Genomic DNA, 22,094 nt, shown 5'->3' with positions numbered 1-22,094 from the left:
GCTAAAACTAAGGCGTCGTGAATATCAATTATTTTCAGCTAGGAAAGATCAAGGTTGATAAATATTCGTATGTATCAAATTGGTTTATGTTTGCTTAGGGCATACTTATATACCATACCTTTTTGACGAACAGTGCGAAAACAACTTAAATGATGTAGGTACCAAATATATTTATAAATATTTCTTTCTAAATACAGTCGTAGACGCAGAAGTTATCATTTTAATTTATTTCATTACTTATAAAAGTTTGCAAACAAACTTGAATGCTGGAACAAAATAAATACAAACGTCGTTAGTGTCGCCGTCTACACAGTAAAAGTAGCAAAACCAGTACCTACGATATTATTTCCAATTGTAGGGGAGATTTCTCCGAGAGGTGGGGCGTGCGGGATGAAGGCGAAATCAAAGGCGTTTTTACGATGGCAGGAGTCTATTCCAGTCGGCGCTAATTACAATTACACTAATAATAACTAAACTAACGTATCTCCTAAGGCCGAACAGTGTCCAATAAGTACAACTGCCGAACACTAAGGAAACGCGGGATACTCTAATTAGGTTTTACTACTAATAGTCAAGAAGGCCCACTAAGGTCCAAATGGTACGCAGAGTGTTCGCAGTCTCGACTCCTAACTAATTCTCAACATTTACAATATTCGGTGCATCGGGTCCTTATTCTAGGAAAAATCTTAACACCGCCATGTAGGATTAGTATGCGCGCTGTACAGTGACATCTAGTGACAAATTGGTAAACAGTTAAATTGTACGAACATGCGCGTTGTTTTTATGTATGTTAAACTATTTAGATACATTCAATATATTTTTAGGAACATGTTACATGATGTTCTGTATTTTTTTACAGGTTTCAGAAACGAGTTATGATAGGCCTACTAACACCATCTTTGTGCATATAGAAGATCTATACATTTGCTATGTTTTAGTAAAAATACAAGTGTTATGAAATGCTTGAAATCATAATTTTAAGACTCCAGGCCCCTGTTTCACCAACGTGACAGGTGCGACGAATTGTAAAATCACTGTTGCTGACGTCACAGGCATCCATGGGCTACGGTTACCGCTTACCATCGGGCGGGCCGTATTCCTGTTTGCCACCATCATTGTATTATTAAAAAAAACTTTATTATATCGGATAAAAACAGATATTTCTCCTGCGAGGTTTCTGACAATTGTCACAAGAAACACTACAATTGTCACGAAATTCCGACATATAACTCATTACCTGTCAAGAATTACCTACAATTCTTCTAAATCTTTGACAATTGTCAGAAACCTCGCAAGAGAAATATCTGTTTTTATCCGATATAATAAAGTTTTTTTAAATAATACAATGATGGTGGCAAACAGGAGTACGGCCCGCCCGATGGTAAGTGGTAATCGTAGCCCATGGATGCCTGTGACGTCAGCAACAGTGATTTTACAATTCGTCGCACCTGTCACCGATGTGAAATTGGGGCCAGGAACATTGGGTTTAAGAACAAAACATTGGGTACTAGCAAAAAGAATAGATAGTATAGAGGGGTCCTGTCATTGTAAATTTTGTAGTCACTGTAAATTTACTGCCATCTATCGACACACGACTAAAACTCAAAATGAAAACGTATAAAGTTATCAAAAAATATATATATATGGATAAATGATTTTATTATTTTTATATAATTTTGATCCATGTTCATTCACTGATATCTATGTGTTAAAATTGTTAAATATGAAACGGTGTCGTCACGCCATCTAGCCGAGGATAGGCTAAAGGTGTGTGCGGCATCTATTCGAGAATGACTTTTACTTGAATTCCGAGGCACGCTTTTTCCTTAGACTTTATTCGTCTTATACGAAGTTACATATGTCTTTGGTACTAGTAAAGCCATCTTGTAAGGCGTAAGGAACTAAAAGTTGCCTAGGATCTGGAAGCTATCAAATTTACATTAATCTTAGTTTGCACATTCGTTATGATTACATAAAAATCTAGGCAACACAGGACACAAGTTACGCAAGGTTTTGGATTTTTGAAACTACGGGAAAGATAAAATATCGCTAATGTTTACGTCGAAATCGGGGACTACTAGCGCCATCTAGTAGGCTTCATGTGAACTAAACATAGTTTATTGATATATTTGGGAAAGTTCGCGTTACAGTCTCCCCCTCTGGAACTGCAGACGACCCGGCGCGGTGACAGGAAAGTCTTCGTTGCGTTGAGGCCGTTGGGTGGACGTCCACTCGTGACTGCTGGTTCAGGGGTAGTCTTTAGGGGAACCTTCTCTTCGGTAAGACTGCACGTATTTATAGTCTGTTACCGGGTGAAACTTTGGGAGGCACCCATCATTTACAAAGTACGGCTGGGTTCCGGGAACAACTCCCGTGAGTGTGGGGATAACTCGATCTCCGTCGTGGTGAGAGCCTTTTGTGCGTATTTGTACATATCATCCACAAACCTCGGAGAGTAGCCGTCAAATAGGGGGACCTCTAGGAAGTGTAGGGGTTTCGTCCTTTTGGGAGCGAGTACTTCCGGCAAATCAGTGAATGTAATCGGGATCAGTTGGTAGAGGACGGTAGCATTCTTGGAAGGTAGATCGGCGTCGAATGGCAATGCTCGTTGAAGAAATGACCTTCCTGAGCAGCGCATTGAAGAAATGTGTTCCGCAGGAGCGCTCTCTGACACCGCCGATGCTGCTATGCCATGGCCAGTTTCAGTTTCAGTTTATTTTATTCAAGAACAATTTACATCGTCTTTGAATATTCAATATACATATATACAATTATGATTAACCTAGTGAACAAAACAAAAACGCATGCGAAACATACATGATTATTCAATAAATAAATTCTATTATGACATTAAACGTTTCAACAAACAACCACAGCAAATTCATAATAAAGTAAGAAAATAAATAAATAATAATCAATTAAGTATATAAGTTTATGTCAGCAACAATAAATAATAAGTGTTACATTAAAAATCACTAATGTCATAACAGCATTTTTCTAACAAATATACTTTTAACTTATCTCTAAAAGTTGCGGCGCATTTTAAAACTTCATAATCTGTAGGCATCTTGTTAAACAATCTGACCGCCATAACTTACAGCAGGGTCTGACCAGTAGGTCGATGAAGCCCCCTCTTCATCTTCCTCTCCCAACTCATAAATGTTCGTGGGGTTGTCAATGAAGTGCCACGTCATCTGTGGCGCATTCACTATGATGCCAGCATCCTGTAGGAAAGGTATCTCCAGGAGTGTTCGTGTATCCCGTTTCCCAGGGAACACGATAAACTTGGTAGGTACGGCGCGGTCACACACGTTTACGACGCATTTCACCTTCAGGACTTCTTGCAACCTTCCTATTCCATCGGCAAGCGTCACTCGTGCGTGGTCGACAGTGATACGGTAGCCACGCATTTTCAGGCAAGTGTAAAGTTCATATGACGCCACATTGCTCTTGGCACACGTATCAAGGAACGCTGTCCCCGTAATTGGTCCAATGCCGATGCCAATGATGGGTCGCTTGCGTATGTCCATTGAGTCATCTTCAAATATGCCAGTGGCGCAGAAATCGACGCGTTCCGTCTTGGTCGTTTTCTTAGTTTCGGCACACTTCGGGCATCTGCTTCGAACTACGCCTGGCGTCCCACAACCGTAGCACGCAAAGATGGGCTGTGACGGAGACGGAGCCTGTGTCGTCGCCGTAGTAGAGGCTGTAGCTGTGGCTGGTGGCAGCGCTTCAGCTTTTCCTCGGGTTGCTGCACGTGTTGCGGCCTCCCTCTCCTTCTTACGGCACACGTCCTCCGTGTGGCCTTTCACTCGGCAGTAATTGCACCTGATACGCTCCTTCGGTTTGACAGTTGGCGGTAGAGGGGGTTCGTCATCCAGCAACTCTTTGGCCGACTGTGCTGCTTCCAGAAGGGCATCCAAGGAAAGAACAGTTTCCCTCGGAATCTTCTCCTTGATCCGCTTGTGAAGAGACCCGTACACCATATCAAGCTGCTGAGTCTCAAGGAGTTGTGGCTCTGGCATCTGTGCCAGCAAGTCCCTTTTCTTGGCAACGAAGGTCTCGGTGAGCTCCTGAGGACCTTGTTCCGCCAAGCAAATCTGCTTATAGAGCATGTATGCAGGCTTCTTGGGTGCAAATGCTCTACGGAGTCTGTTCTCAAAATCACTCCATGTCTTGACTGCGCTTCCCATACCATTCCACCAAACAGCTGCCGCATCCGTCAAGACTAGTGGCAAACTCTGCAATGCGTCTTCGTCGGTGATGTTGCCAACGCGTTTGAAGCAGGAAGCCGCTGTTAAAAATGTTTGCACGCAGGTCGGATCACGTTCGCCGTTGTACGAAAACGTAGCCTTCGCGAAGGAACTGGATTTGGGTGGAGCCGGAGCTGGTCTTGCTGCAGTCGCGATAGCTCCTAGCAACTGCTGGAATTGGCTCTCTGTCAAATTGACTGCCATCTCTTCGTTTTGCCGCAATAGCTTCGCTCTTCGTGTCTCGACAGGCATATACCTTGCGATGTCACGGCACGGCCCTCACGTTGTGCGCCAGATGTAGGGGAGATTTCTCCGAGAGGTGGGGCGTGCGAGATGAAGGCGAAATCAAAGGCGTTTTTACGATGGCAGGAGTCTATTCCAGTCGGCGCTAATTACAATTACACTAATAATAACTAAACTAACGTATCTCCTAAGGCCGAACAGCGTCCAATAAGTACAACTGCCGAACACTAAGGAAACGCGGGATACTCTAATTAGGTTTTAATACTAATAGTCAAGAAGGCCCACTAAGTTCCAAATGGTACGCAGAGTGTTCGCAGTCCTAACTAATTCTCAACATTTACAATATTCGGTGCATCGGGTCCTTATTCTAGGAAAAATCTTAACACCGCCATGTAGGATTAGTATGCGCTCTGTACAGTGACATCTAGTGACGAATTGGTAAACAGTTAAATTGTACGAACATGCGCGTTGTTTTTATGTATGTTAAACTATTTAGATACATTCAATATATTTTTAGGAACATGTTACATGATTTTCTGTATTTTTTTACAGGTTTCAGAAACGAGTTATGATAGGCCTACTAACACCATCTTTGTGCATATAGAAGATCTAAACATTTGCTATGTTTTATTAAAAATACAAGTGTTATGAAATGCTTGAAATCATAATTTTAAGACTCCAGGAACATTGGGTTTAAGAACAAAACATTGGGTACTAGTAAGGCCATCTTGTAAGGCGTAAGGAACTAAAAGTTGCCTAGGATCTGGAAGCTATCAAATTTACATTAATCTTAGTTTGCACATTCGTTATGATTACATAAAAATCTAGGCAACACAGAACACAAGTTACGCAAGGTTTTGGATTTTTGAAACTACGGGAAAATAATTATCGCTAATGTTTACGTCGAAATCGGCGCCATCTAGTAGGCCCCATGTGAACTAAACATAGTTTATTGATATATTTGGGAAAGTTCGCGTTACACAATTAATATTTCCTTTTTGATTTATTTATGGAAATTACAATTATGACGCGGCGATTTTATCAAAGGTTAAATGTATTTAACCTTTAACTCAACCGGAACTGAAAATAACCTTTAAATCAATATGTGACAAAACTATTTATAATGAATTAAGAAGCAAGAGTGTTACCTAGCCTGGGTAAATGCACCGGCTCTACGGAATGGAAAGAACAGCGCAGAAGAGTTAAACTGTGCCTCTAGGTTAGGGACTGCAACTGGGAATGTGAAATACCGGTAATTTATATGCAATTTTTTACCGATTTTCATTCCCTACCCCAGGTCTTTTAAAAGATTTTCCAGGGCAAAGTCGTAGCTCATTGGTAGGGTTGGCGAAAAATTAGAGCATCTTCCTTCGGAAACTCGTGCGTTCTGGTCTCTTGCCAAATATATTTAGGGGAATTTCTGGACGCCATCATTATTTTCCACCTCTGTACATGGGAAATGACATATTGTTGTTAATTTAGGTAGGTATATAAGTTTGAATTGGTCTCCAGATATCAAAAAATAAACGTTTATGCAACTAGTTCAAGAACTGTTTATAAAATTACTACTGTGAACCAGCAGTCGGGCGGAGCGCAATCAGAGAGACACCTCCTATCGGTCCGTCTCCTCTCCGACGACAGTACACACTGAAGAAATTTCTCATTTTGTACTCTACCTGTTACGTACTTTTACGTAAGTTTAAGTTTCGTACAGAGATTTTGTTGAGCTAGTAGATTCGTCTATTGAGTATAGTATATTGTTAACTAAGGGATGAAAGCCACGAATTTCTGTCAAGGTTGTTTTGGCTAATAGTCCGAGACTGAAATAGTGTATTTCACCCGAGTTTCGAACACGAGGAAAGTAAAATACATGTTTATTTAAAAAACCGGGCAAGTACGAGTCGGACTCGCGCACGAAGGGTTCCGTACCATAATGAAAAAAAAAACGGAAAAAATAAGCAAAAAAAAAAACGGTCACCCATCCAAGTACTGACCACGCCCGACGTTGCTTAACTTTGGTCAAAAATCACGTTTGTTGTATGGGAGCCCCATTTAAATCTTTAATTTATTCAGTTTTTAGTATTTGTTGTTATAGCGGCAACAGAAATAGGTACATCATCTGTGAAAATGTCAACTGTCTAGCTATCACGGTTCGTGAGATACAGCCTGGTGACAGACAGACGGACGGACGGACGGACAGCGAAGTCTTAGTAATAGGGTCCCGTTTTACCTTTTGGGTACGGAACCCTAAAAACAACACGATTAAGTATAAACCTCAATAGTATTCCTTGAGGGTACTTTCAATTAACAATTTAACTAAAAGCATCGTTATTTGTGGAACGGGGAGTTACCTATTCGTAATTATCAGAATGGAAATTGTACAACAATTTCATTTAAAATCAAATATTAATTGCTTATCGTAAATAAAAAAACGTACTTGGAAAGTAAAATGCTCTATAGCAGAAACGTATCATTTTCTGCACACTTCTTAGAACAACAACGACCCACTTTCAAAACATGAGAAATGAGTAATAATTGTAGATTCGTTTGGGTTTGTTAGCAATATGTTCTGTAGGTGCAATTCCTGGAATATCAGATGTGTCCTTAGGTTTTTATTTTAATCGGTGGAAAACCAATCAATAAAAGACAGGACAAATAGACACTTAAAAGCAATTGACGAATGTATGAAAAAAATACCTACAACCTGTTTTTATTGACCGAATGTATGATTCGTAGACATAAGGCCCGATTCGAACTTTAAGATACGTCAAATATTACGTCTAGATACTACATGCTACGTCTAGTGTCAAAAGTGATGTTTCTTCAAACAAGAACGTCACTTTTGACACTGACATATCTAATCCATATCGTACCTAATCGTAATATTTGACGTATCTTAAAGTTCAAATCGGGCCGATAATACATATGTAAAAATTGTAAGAGTTTATTAAACAAAAATACCTACTATATGTAGGTACAGTCAACGGTAAAAATATGGGTGTACAAATCATTTCAAAAATATGTCCCATAACTCTTATGTCAGCGAATTAAGAACTATGGGACATATTTTTGAGTAAGTTGTCTACATCCATATTTTTACCGTTGACTGTACATATTCAAAAATACAAAGTCGTGTAATCATATATTGTGTTTTTTGTTTTTGTTTTAAGAGTCTACAAACGCTACATTTATTTTATGTGAATATTATTAACCTCCCGCGTCCCAATATAGTCCTAGATACTAAGTAATATAGTCTGTATCTTTAGGTATTTAAATAAAAGTAAACAAAAATATTGTACATTTTTGGGTAGTTGTAACATTTATTGGTTAACCGACCAATTACAAAACCGCCTGAATCAGTCAATGAACGACCTGACTTTAACCTACATTATTTGATCCTGTAATGTTTTCTTCTACCCTCAACTGACTTAAGGAGCCGTTTAAGGGTACATTTTGTTTACTTTTATTTTAATACCTAAAGATACAGAGTATAGTACTAATTACCTACAATTAAATTTATATCATTATTAAATGTAACAAAATTGCTTCTGTTTTCATTCTTTCCATTTTGAAACAAAGTAAATGTAATTTTATTTTCTAATACCGTGGATTTAAAGACTGTCAATTTTTCTTTATGACGGGCCGCTAGAAGATACTACTGTTATTATATGTGCTATGTTCACTGATGATTATTTGATTTGACTGAACTAACCTGTGTTTTTCTATTGTTGCAGGGGTTTTGGCTTTATCACATTTGGAGACCCTGGTAGTGTAGATAAAGTATTAGCGCAAGGAACACACGAATTAGACGGCAAAAAGGTATGTAATTACTGCTCTAATAAGAATTTACAAGTAAGAATGTTATGAAATATCTATGAATGTGTAAAAAAAACTTGAATTAATTATTAATACACAAAGCTGTACTGTACTTCCTAAGCAAGCATACAATCGGATGAGTATCTAATTAACACATAGGCCGTTAGAATCTACTACGATTGAATCATTACTCCAACGCGTGTTATATTATTCAAAGCGATTTAAGCCATGATTTCTTGGGAGATTTTATTTACATACATTACTCAAAGTGACATACATTTGTGTAAGTCGCTTCCTCAGCGGAGGGCTTAGATGGCCGACATAAATTGTTAGTACTAAGTAACAGAAAATTATGTCTATCGAATATGCCTACTATTGAGCTCTAAATGTATTATGCCTTCAGCATAATCCTACTTTTTAAGGCAAGTGAGGCTCAAATAGTGACTTTTATTCATTCAATGTTACAATACTTATTATTTAAGCGGGGGTGATTTTTAAATAACATATTCTAAAACCATAAGTGCGGTCGTTTATTACATACATTGGCCATTTATCACGCACTCACTCTCGTCCCTGAAACAGACGTATGGGTCAACTGTTGCGAATGCTTTATTATAGCAAACTATTTCGATAAAACTAAATAGTTACGCCAAATCCCGCAGCAAACATATAAGACTGCTATTTATACATATAACGTCTAGCTTTTTATGTAGATAATAATCATCTTTGTATCTTGGGATTCGAGACACATTACGAGCTCCCATTCCGCGCGTTCTGTGTACGGATGGAGAAAAAAGTCGATTACTATCGCTCGCCACGAAATAATCTAGATAAATTACAGCGCCCGTCGTTGTTTACTTTGATTAAATTGTAGTCGACTGGCGGAAGATTAGCCGAAGCCTCGCAAATCGAGCGGGAAGAGAGAGCGTTTTCTCAATTTACATAAAACGAACGCGGAAGATCGCAATAGTGGATTTCTAAGTAGGTATTTGTTTACAATGAATGTTTTCATATTATTTATTATGCTGTTGCCGTGTACTACTAGTACTTTTAGCTTTTTCTGAGACTATTAGCAATAGTTGTCATACATAGCAATAATATAGGTATTGGTTCGATACATCTTAGCCAGATGGTATATATCTATTGTCATGCAGTTAGTTACTTTGTTTTTTGGTAGGTTAGACTTGATCTTTTAGTTAATAGCGCGTAAATGGTAGTTCGGTAAAAGTATTATGGTAGTTCCATCTCTATACTATAACAGTTATTACACACACCTGTCAAAGAATAAGCATATACTTACGGTATTCAAGGAATTCCAACAGGATCCAGAGGATTAGATTACAGCTTTTCAGATAGCGAGGTGGTTCGGGTGAAACCTTGCAGAAATGATATTTCGTCGCCCTCTCTAAACCGTATTAATTAAATTATTCACGGCGCCGTACTCGATAATTTGTTTTATAATATAATCTCGTTATTATTTTGTTGTTAAAAGTTAACCTGTTGTAACCGTTAATATCAAAACTGAGGCTAATGTGATCCACGGTATCACTTAATGACACTCTATTATTTTTATTTATTAATTTTTATATAATATTATTTCGTACTTTTAGGATTTCATACAAGTATTGCTCAAGTAACAGTCATAGGCTATATCAAGGTCTCTTCAACATCTATAAAACCTATATAATATTAACCAAGTCTTTTGCGTCACGAAAATGTTACCTATCGATATTAAAATTGGTTTCAATGTCGGCTAAATGCCGTTACCAAGCGCAAAACTTAATCGCATGTCTTTAGGTCGTAAATTGTCGGGCATTTTTCGGGAGTATGCCTGAACAATATTGCTTTCTGCGTCATCAATATTTATACAATATTTACGATTGAACAACGGGCGGCGTGCACATGTGCCTTTTCCCGTTTATGTCACACGTCAGGGTCACGTCACCATTGTAATTTAAAATAGTTAAAAATAAACAGTAGCTCTTGTTGACTCGTGAAGTGCAGTTATAAACTATCAGTGTGTTTCAGGCGTATCCTGATTTTAATAACAGGTTATAAATTAGATCGGGATTAGTTATGGTTTAGATCTGTCAGAGTAAAAAGTGAAATTTCATCAATTTGTATCTTACTATATCCAGTTACTTAAAACTTATTTTATTTACTACATTATCATGTGTGCAAAATGATTTCATTTTTACGTCATCCACACTAAAAGGTTGAGTCAAGATAATGTGTTAAAATGATTAACACGCTCTTATTATCTCAACAATAAAGTTATGTCCGGACCGTATATAATAATAAATACAAAATATTTAGTTACTTTTCTATTCTTTTAATTTTATTTGTTGTTAAAGCTGTAATTAACCCTACAATGCATACAGTTCCATATATGGCACAACCGAAATATGTGCGAATTGTGTCAAGAATCAGGTAGGCAGCGACATCTGTTATACCTTGAAGGTTACTTTACAGTCAAGGCTACTATAATAGTTCGGGGTGTTGCCGCTAGGTAGCAGTAAATATCCAAGGTGTCGGACGATCGGTCAAATTTCGGGAGTTGGTGCAAAAATCAGTTTTGACAAGTTTCGAAGTGCGACAAAAAAATCATTTTAAAGTTAAACAATAAGAAAAAATATATATTGTGACTGTTAAACTGTATATTACTCGATGGTAAGTTTAATTTTATAGTTGTGCAATGTTTAGATAGCGTCGAGCAATATTTTTCAAACGTTCCCGTATTGGTACACCATGCATTGAGGTTCATATTACTTACACAAACTAAGTAAGGAACGCTTGCACCTGTCAGAGTATTTATGACGTTGGCATAAGTTTTAGTTTGGCGTAATCTGTAGGAACGGTTATTTATGGTTTTACGGCACACTCACGTTAAAATATGTATACATTTGAGAACTTCTGTCCAAGGCATAAGACTCAAAATCGTTAACCTTTTTTTAGAGCTCACAACAGCTGATTAATTAATATTTATGAATAGTTTTTAGATGATGCGAAAGTAAATCCTTACGGAATGCAGATAATGAGCATTATTTATCATTTTTATCAATCCTTTGCAAGTAAAGATGATCGGGATCTGGATGATGGGATCTTCGAGTGCCGATAGTGAATTCATCTTTGAAATAATGCGGGCAACAATAAATCAGGCTTCTGAAGAATTTAGCGACTCAGAAAATAGTCGGTCGTCATGTCCTGAGTTAGTTGAGCTGACGCCAGTTACATATGACTTATTTTTAACTATATCACAACTCCATACATCGTAATCACCTGTCAGAATTTCGGAGTCGGTATCAAGTTTAATAATAGGTCACTAATGTGTTCCATGATCACCTGCACGTCCTACACTCTAATTCTGTAAAGTCTACCTACAATACCAGAAGTTTTGGTAATGCTGATGCTGGTAATACATCACCAGTAGAGCTTCAAGCTGGCCTCATCAGGACTAAGTAAAAATACAAAAATCTCGTCAAAAACATCATGCAAGGTAGCTAAATCCACAAAAGTCACTTAAAAGCAATCCACAACCATAAAAACTGTTGATAACATTACAAAAAGAAATGGAACATGTAAAAACGAAAATGTGCCATATATTTTTAAATGTATATACTCTATACCTTAATGCATGGTGTTCCACATATGGAACACAGATAAAAAACCTTTTATTTTCCAAAATATGCGTTGTATATTTTTTTTATTATTTTTCCCTAAAAGTAAACACATATAATTTTATTTCCAAAAACAAAAAAGTCATGCATTGTAGTCACTGTATTATATTAGAATCGATGCGACGGTTAAAGGACCGTAGACGTAGGTTCCTTATGGGACACAAATGTTTTTCATCTCGTCCAAATAGCGTTTGTGAATCGACGTACAGGCCTATTCGGATTTCGAGATAATCACAAGATCTTGAGACGATTTAGAGATCAACTAGATCTACATTAGATATGGACTAGATGTGACTTGGTTATCTAAGTCATAACTTGTCGAAATCGTTCAAGAGGACCTCCTGAATCGCGGAAACGTCAAATTTGACATATCTATCTTACAAATATCTTTAAATTATCCGTATCGTAACTTGTTGAAGTCTATTAGAAATCTAATTCATTTTCCGAATCGAGCCGGTAGGTACCTAACGCAACTTTAGATCCGTAACAATATTTGTATACATAGCGTCAAAGTAACTATCCATCTTATTATTTGTATCCGAATATATTTTATTCGTACGAGCACAAAATAGTGTAATCGCTTTGAACATGTTGTTCATTAATACCGTATCAACCCCTTTTATTAAGTAAAATTGTAAATATATATCTTTATTTCCCATAAAAAAATAACCTAACTTATGTATAAAATAAAACTAATACTAAATAAAATAAAAATATATCTAAATACCTTATTAGTTATTACCAATAAATAGTAGGTACCTACAGTAGTTAACTTTCTACTGACTACAGAAACGCTTGTTGGAAAGTACAGTCGCCATCAGATATATCGGAGCGGCCAAGGTGCTCACAAATATCGGAACACGCCTCTATTGTCAGGGCGTTAGAGCGCGTGTTCAGATATTGTGAACACCTTGGCCGCTCCTATATATCTGATGGCGACTGTACCTTGCTCATTTTATAAAATAAAAAAATGTAATATTTTAAAGTTACTGGAGTAGCATTCAGATTTTTAAAATTTGTATTTATTTGATATTGATGTGACTACCTATGCATTGTCATCGTACCAAAGAATAAGCGCGAGCCACTGAGAGGAATTTCTTATCAATATTAAATTCTTAAAATCTGCATGCCGCTCCTGAGTTTTGATGCGGCGCAGCGTAACGCTCTAAATCACGGGACGTTTAAATTACGCCGTCAGAATATTTCGCGTAAAAATAAAATTTTCACTTACGCGGGAAATGTTCGATGTTTTATGCGGCTTCATAACCGCCGTTCGAAAATATGATGCACTTTGTTACTCGCACGACCGGCGCGTTAACGCAATGTGACGTTTCGAACTAATTTAACGAAGTTTAAAAAGCGGTTACCATTGATATAGAATAAGAACTGGATACCCAATCAGCCGCAAAAAATGGCCCCGCAAAATTAACGTTGAAACAAATCACGCGTTACTTTTTCGTTTAGTCTTGTATGGACCGCTCAAATGTGAAGTTGTCAACAATGTCGTAAAAATATGCAAAAATAACAATGATAAAACAGGAAAAAAGCATGGAATGTATTTCTTTCGGTTAGTTCTTTGGATAGCATTACATAATTTATGTAATCTGGTGGTAATTTCATGGTTTTGAATAAATTATTTTGTTAGTACCAAAGAAGGGATGTGAAGGAACAAAAATCTAATGAGTCGATGTGAGGTCAATACTTATTTTTATTTTTATATGGAATTCGTAAGATATAATATTACCTATGTTTCAATTCAAGATTTCCAAGAAAACCTATGTGACGTGCAGAGTGGACTGCTATTATAGCAAGAGATAGGGGTGATGCAATTTTAAACAAAGCAAAACGGCACTTGTGTGTTCGGCCCATTTCCCTGTTTCTGACATATACACACCAATAAGGGCTTACATCGACTAACTGTAAATGCTAAACCTGTCTGAACACAGTGACAACCTCAGGATTTGTTTGATAAAGACCATAACCAATCAGTACCAGTAACGACCTAAATGTCCCCGTGCACTATATTGCAAAGAACGAAAGTGCGAAGAGTATATGTAGATCTAAAATACACAGTTATTTAATAAGTTGAATTTATTTCAAGGAAAATAGTATTTAAAGACGTATACTTATTAAAAATAAAGTTGTTTTATGATAACTTACACGGGCTGTTACCATGAATTAATTTTATTTGAACTCCCGATCAAATTAAATTTGTTTCATTTATTACTTTGGTTTTTCTGTACAGGAATACCTATTAAAATGTACCAAAGGGACTCCATTCGTTCATTATTCTCGTTTGACGTTGTTTGACGTAAATACAATGGTGACGTTACGTTTAGTGCCATCGGACTTAAAGTTTTAACAGTGTTGGTACTAATGTTAGCAAATTTGACACTTAATGCTTACGACAGTAAGTTCTTTTCCGTACAAAACATTTATCTTGACTCAAAATGTACGTAGGCGTTTTTATCATCAATGCAAATTTGCCGCTAATGTCATTCTGACCCACATTTTGTTGACGTTTTGTTCCGCTCTGTGTGTCTATTTCTAATATTAAGTCAGTGGCGGTTACGATATAAATTCAATGCGGGCTATTTTTTTTTAAATCGAATATTATCTTTGGTTTCCTTAATTTAGGTACCTACACGTGGCCTGGTCCTAGTATCCATCGTTCATTACTATTTCTGGGTCAATCAGATCACTGTGTTATGTATTTCCTGTAGACATACACAAGAGTTAAGGGCTATAAAGGTTAATTTTCTTATTTAACCCTTATCCACGTGAAAAGGTCCTCCTTTTATTTAAAGAACTATGATAAAATCATTACTTACAGGCCCACAAGCTGTTAACTATTGCGTATGTCTGTCGTTTATAGCCCTTAACTCTTGTGTATGTCTACAGGAAAGACATAACACACTGATCTGTTTGACCCTTCTACTTTTTATGTGAAACAGCACAAGTGCAAGGATCAGCTCTTGTATATAAATTATTAATAGGTACCGTTAGGAAAATATCACTCTTGACACTATACTGTATAATTAAATAGCATATTAATAAACCCCATTCTAAATATACGAAAATTTACTATTAAATACCCCAAAATAAATATTACCTTAGTCGCTGCGTCTCTAAGGAAGTCTCCATAGCTCATTTGGGTGAGCGGCGGACTGGTATCAGTGGTATCCCCATAGACATAATATACCTAAGGATGGAGTTTTATGTACAATTAACAATGTGACTACCTTGCTGTAGCCATGTCGATAAAGTCATATCGATAAACTATCGACATTTCTTTGCAATTTTAATTTTACTTGAACGATACCTAAAATGAACAAAAAACGCTTTTATTCTTTATCGTGGTTATCAGATCACAATTTTATCGTCACGCCCCAGCAGAACGAACGGAAAGTTCAGATTTAATTACAATATATAAATACCTACTAAAATATATGTTCCGCAATAATTGAATTATATTATAATATATTCATTATCCATTAGCATTTCAATTATGTTTATTTTTCACGAAGATATCGAAGCTTCAAATAATCGCTATTTCGTTCCGCTGTGTAGCGTTTATCGTTATATAACATGATTAAAATCGACTTTTCACATCCCTAAAAGAGCACACATACGCCGCTTTTACGCACACATACACCGCTTGAAACCACCAAAAACGGCAACACCTTGATTTGAAGTTCATCTTGTCAACAGTATGGTTGTCCTTTTTTGACAAATGGCATTTTTAAAAGAGCGAGTAGAGAGAAGTGATACTAGTTGCTGCACCGTCAAAGAGAACAGACAACGTTGGGGCCTTGGGTATCCCGCAGTCATGAATTCAAGTTTCGCCCGAGGCAGTGTATTTTCCGTCCGAAATGGACAATCTTTAGATACTTAATTATTTGTTATTCTCTAGATAGATAGATCTCATTTCATCTGGTGTAGGCAATCGAGAGATGCCATGTCCAATAGCAAAGATAACCGCAAAAGACATACAGCTTAGTAGCTCAAAGACATTCGTAGACACAATCAAATGTCAACATCCCAAGACACTTCACCGGAAGCAACAAGATGCCAAAACTGAAGCTACCTTTAGTACACTTCCGATTGCATTTGCTTCATATGACACAAACATTCACAGGGCAACGGAACATTCTGTATTAGGTGACTGGTGATGATGTAGCTAAATATAGGCTTTCGAAATGCGATCTTTAGAAGGTAGGTTATCAGTAAAACAACTAATTTATTCAATAAAAAAACTTACAAACTATTATTAAAATTAAGTAAAAACTAAATAAATTAAAACTAATAAAATAAATAAAACTTACCCACCTCTCTTAGGTCCCCCAGATCTGTCCCCTGCGGAAGAGTCCATAAGGCTGGCTACATTCCCACGCTGAGTAGCAATGCCTATTCTTTGGCCTAGGAATGAGCCAGTCCTATGGTCACCCGTGGTTTCAAAAAGTCTTTTTTTGGCCCTGAAAAAGATTCTGAGCGTAAAACCCGCTTAAGAAGATTCTGAAAGGGCCACTACAAAAACGAATATTAAGTGGGAAAGATTGATCGCGAATAAATGACCAGTGTAAAACGAGCATTTCTTTAAAAAATATATAATTTACTCTTTTTAAATGTGAAATGTTCTGTAATTTTCATGTTATTTTAATATTAAGCATGAAACTGCTATGACAATGCACAAATACCTATGTAAATATTCAACTGGATATCTCTCGCAATGACCAAGATGAATACCTATTAATAAACAAACCTTTTCATTGGGTATTTAAAAGATTGCTATCAAATTGCGTCATGAAAAGCATCACTTTCATAGGTAAGTTAGGCTTTTTATATCGAGGCCAATTAAAAATTCCTCTTCCCGCCGGTCGGTGGGTCCGGATGGGTTCCCTTTTGTCGCGGCCGGAACTGTGTGGGGCCCTAGTGAGCCTTAACGAGACTAAACTTAGCTATGCCTATACATGTATAGCTTGGATTATTATTATTGTGCTCTTGTAAAAGACAAAAAGGTTGAATTGTGTTATTTGTTTTATATTAAACGAGCAACTATTATGTTTAAGGAACATTAAATTTTATACAACATTTAGAGATAACACTTTGCTAATACTTACAAAATCTTCAAAAGTAGGTATATAAGGTAGGGTGTTTCATTTTTCCGAATTTTCGATTTTCATCTGACTTTGCTTGAATTCTTGTTCTAATTGATAAAATAATATTATACGTTAAAAAAAATTCAAATCGGTCAACATTTAGAGGTTGCACAACATCAACAGAGATTTTTCAAATAACCAACGACTCTACATCGGAGGGTAGAAAATGGTTTAAGCGGATACCATCCAAGCGGAGAGTAGTGTGATACTGAACCTTCTACATATAAATAAATTTTAAAATTAGTAGTAAACTTGGATTTTGGTTACTCGATAAATGTTCTAATTAAGATTTTTCAGTTTTTCCACCTGTTTCCAAAGGAAAAGTGCTTTTATCGTGTTTTAGACGCAAAATTCAGTTTTCTCATTCGATTTTAGTATCAGTTCATTATATTTTGTCATTTTAGAACATAGTTTATTTTCATGCAATGTATGGGGTTCTTACTCTACCTTTTCAACTTGTGCAACCTCTAAACGTTATTCGATTCTTTCGAAAATTGAAATAGATAGTTTTTAGTGTGGGGAGACTCCATTGGTGAGCAAAGTCAGGAAAAATATTACAACTTTTTTTTCTCCATACAAAAGTGAATCACCCTAATATAAGGGTACCATAGTACCTATTACATAGCCAAAAGTAGTTTATCCCTAGGACTAGCAACAAGTTTTGAAAGCTTTAACCTGACTACGGTTTTTAACTTCGTAAAAAAATCCTCCTCTTTCAAAGCCGGTTAATAAAATCCGGGCCATAAAAACTCATCTATTGACTTCATATTCAACTTAATTAACATCTTCCCAGGTCCCAACGACATTGACTTACATATTACTTCGTAAAGAAGAACCTTACGGGCCCTTACTAAGTGGCCCAGTTAGTTGGTGCACAAATCGCGATTGCACATGCTCATTGTTGAACACATTTTTGCTCGGCTTCGGAATTATAATAAGAACGGGCCTTCTTTACTTTTCATATTTTTGCCCAGCGCTCGACATGCTAAATGCCCAATAGCTGTCACCTCTATTTCTAATGACGTTAGTTTGAAGACGACATTCTCTGGGATCTTAGTAATTTTGACGCTACGGTGGAACACATGACATGACACAAACAAACATAACTATCCACACACACACACACACATATACTGCTAAAATGTTTGATCAGTTTTGTTATGTATGTATTTTGCCAGACTTGACAGTTGAAACCTCCCAAGAATTCTCATGTTTGCCGAAGTACCAATATTTAATAATAATTTTTGCATTTTACAATTTTCTTGATTGTGTACGAATGACTGCGACGTCGAATCACGTTCGCCTTTAACGCTTTTACATTCCCATAATCATAAATTCATATTGTCAACTACCACGTTCCGCGCTCTCTGGTTGAATTCGAAAATACGACACCCGGTGGTTGCAGAGGGATCGCCGCCGCCATAGAAATAAAATCCTTTCCAATGCAGACCATGAAGTAGCTTTTTGTGCAGCGATATACATTAAGCAATTTGAATTATTGCATAACTTGTAAGCAGAATCAGGGTAAGCGCTCGGCACGCATTCTTCCTTTTTTCTTTTCGACACCTGCAAAAATATGGAGCATCCGCTAGACATTAGTAACAGTTGCATTTTATATTCAAATGCAAAGTTTTTTAAATTACGAACTATTCTATTTTTTCATTTGGTGTTCGATATGTGTAGACAGTCATAATTCCAAGGTTTTCTTCACAACGTAAATGACTCACGTTAGACCGGTCCGGGGCCGGGCTGGAGCTTCCAACGCTTCGTTTACTATGGAAAGCACCACGTGATCACCGATCAGCCGTCATAGAACATGACATGTCAGGCGCCTCGGCCCGAGCATGACCCTGTATATCGTGACTCATCCTTAACAAGACCAAAGTCAACGTCTACCAACCTGTAAGGTTACCATCAGTTTGTCACTGACGTAAACGCCGTCGAGAACGTAATTTACTTTCTATACATCCCGTTTACACTAATATGCGAGTGCGAGCGAGATGTATAGAAAGTAAATTACGTTCTCGACGGCGTTTATGTTAGTGACAAACTGATGGTAACCGTACAGTACCTATCGAAAAAGTAGCCCTTGTGAAAGCTTTAGGTAATGATCACAAGTATGCAAAGAAATAAAAAGACTAGACTAGTACTTATCTACGTTTTTTCTTATTGTTTATTAATTAGTCAGTATCATCATCAGTATTTTGTTGTCAGTAGGAAGAAGAGCGCAACTAAAAAAGACGATAGGCCCTGTGCATGAACTATAGAGGGCAGCATATGAGCCGTCAGATTTTTGGCACGAGGCGTAAATGTGTTTTATGCTTCCAATGTAGCCCACACGATGGCAGAACCTACTATGCACAAGGAAAAGTGCCGATGAAAACGGTAGATGGTAGCACTTGCTTTGGCAGTGTACATGTGCACATATGTTTCCGATTCAGGCCACAGGATGGCAGACCCTCCAACGCGCACGGTCCCTGTAGGTAAATTTATTTTTAACTTGGTGGATTTTTACAAGATTTTCCTATTTGTTAAATGTAAGGTGGGCTCCCCTAGAAGTGTTTTTTATAAATTTCACTTCTAAGTTAAGAAGTGGCTACAAAATACACCTAGATACATTTCAAATTTGGTTAACATTTATTTAAAATATCTTTTATAGTTTTCGAGTACAATGGCTGTAACACATAGACGGACGGACATGACGAACAAACTAAGAACTTCACTATCTACGAAAGACACGCTTGCGCGATGTATCTCGACGCCGGCGCCATCTAGCGAACGGTTCACACACTGATGTACAATACATGTTGTGAAACCATTAAAGACAAACGCTTGCGCGATGTATCACGATGCCAGCGCAGCGCCATCTACCGTGCATTTGGGTAGACGTTATTTATTGAATGTTGTGTGACAAGGTGTTACAAGCATACATTTTGATATTGTTTAATGTGTAGATATAATACTTAAATGTATTTCTATACTTTTTACATAATGTTTTTACGTCGTTTCATAAAGTTACAGCAAAATATTTAGTTTTGGGCATTCAATATCTATTTTATCGGTTTCAACTTCATGTCAATTACATCCTCCGTATTAACAAAGACATATGTAACTTCGTATAAGACGAATAAAGTCTAAGGAAAAAAACGTGCCTCGGAATTCAAGTAAAAGTCATTCTCGAATAGATGCCGCACACACCTTTAGCCTATCCTCGGCTAGATGGCGTGACGACACCGTTTCATATTTAACAATTTTAACACATAGATATCAGTTAATGAACATGGATCAAAATGATATAAAAATAATAAAATCATTTATCCATATATATACATTTTTTGATAACTTTATACGTTTTCATTTTGAGTTTTAGTCGTGTGTCGATAGATGGCAGTAAATTTACAGTGACTACAAAATTTACAATGACAGGACCCCTCTATACTATCTATTCTTTTTGGTATTAATCATCGTCATCATTTCAGCCTCTTGTCGTCCACTGCGCATATGCCTCTATTCGTGCACCTAATTAGTAATTTAATGACTTATATTTAAATAAAAGACATATTTGTTTGATCCAGTGCACAAATAGTTAGTAAAATTGTTTTTAGATGTCCGTAGGCATCATTAAAAATATCAGAAGGCATTGACATAGAGTCGCGTTCTGATATTTAACTTATTTAAGTAGCAATTTTATCTCTCCTGAGAAGTGAAGTGAGAGTACGCTTTTTATGTAAGTAGCAGTTAGCACTAGGCTCTACTGGTTATTCTGAGGCGCTAAGTGATTTTATCGCTGGCGATAACGTTCAGCCAAAATTGCGAGCAACATACATTTGTAGCACCGCACTTGCACAGGCCTCGGCTTGTTTTTGCACTGGATTACCCGTTTAAACAAACCGAGCGGCCGGAACACCAAATAAAGGGAAACACTAACCGACGCCGGCGTTATTCTTCCAAAATTAACTCATAACGCCAAGAGCTCGTTGAGGTTTTTTTTCGTCCGTAATCTGCCTTAATGGGCACTGGGCCAGTCGCGTTCGTAAATCGCCTACACGCGAGTACCGCGAAATGGGAATCTTTAAATAGTGTACATACATTTTTAATGCCCCGCCACGGCGCGATTGTGGCAACAATTAACGTTATAACGAGTTCATTAATGATGGACGATTTAAAGGCAGTTTTAAAACGGGCAGGTTTTACAGAGCACCAGGTAAAACAAAAAATGCCGCTACGCTACGTAGCAGTGTTGGCCGAAAGTTAATCCAAATTGAAAATGCTGGCCATTAACCATTATAAATTGAACCGTAATCTGTAATCGTCCGTTACGGTTTAAGGTTCAATTTATAATGGTTAATGGCCAACATTTTCAATTCGCATTAACTTTCGGCCAACACTGCTACGTAGTACCAACTGCAAAAATGGAGGAGAATTTTCTTCGTAAATAATAATCTTACTGGCCTTGATACAAATTTTAACCACGCAATAATTTAAGTAATTATAAAAGTGTCGACGGTCTGACACTAAATAAAAATACGTACCTTCAAGTCCTGGAATAACAAAATGTTTATAGAATGTAATATTAGGATTAGATACCGTCGGTAGATATTATACATAAATGTTTGGGTTGTAGACGAAAAACAAAGGAGTTGTATGCGGCTCTGAAATAATAAGTTTGAGTTGAGTTCATGTACCGTGCGGCGCGCTCACCTGACGAGATCAGGGCCCTGGAATGCTTAATATAGTCCTTTACTTGCACCCGGTCCCCGAATAACAGCCCTCGCTTCACCCACGTGGCCATATCTACACTCGTATCAACACAAACTACACGATATTGAAGTCTGAGATAATTCATTATGCATTCAAAAATCTAACAGCGTCAGTTTTTATAAAAATATATTTACAAATTTCTATTTTTCATCCCCACAAACGGTTAAACCATTTGTGCTTATAAT

At 37.1% G+C, this 22,094-nt stretch overlaps 1 protein-coding gene across 5 annotated transcripts in view; it reads left to right on the top strand.

Annotated features, from left to right (window-relative positions):
- The window catches only part of LOC134792767 (RNA-binding protein Musashi homolog Rbp6), a 574,739-nt gene that overhangs the window by 246,650 nt on the left and 305,995 nt on the right, over positions 1 to 22,094 (top strand). For all 5 annotated transcript variants that reach the window (XM_063764094.1, XM_063764092.1, XM_063764093.1 and 2 more), the window contains exon 4: positions 8,231 to 8,315. In XM_063764094.1, the coding sequence (XP_063620164.1) occupies positions 8,231 to 8,315 (85 nt within the window). The remainder of the gene's footprint in view (positions 1 to 8,230; positions 8,316 to 22,094) is intronic.

Source organism: Cydia splendana, chromosome 8 (genome assembly GCF_910591565.1).
Source record: "Cydia splendana chromosome 8, ilCydSple1.2, whole genome shotgun sequence".
NCBI lineage: Eukaryota > Metazoa > Arthropoda > Insecta > Lepidoptera > Tortricidae > Cydia > Cydia splendana.
This window is presented reverse-complemented; position numbering and strand designations above follow the sequence as displayed.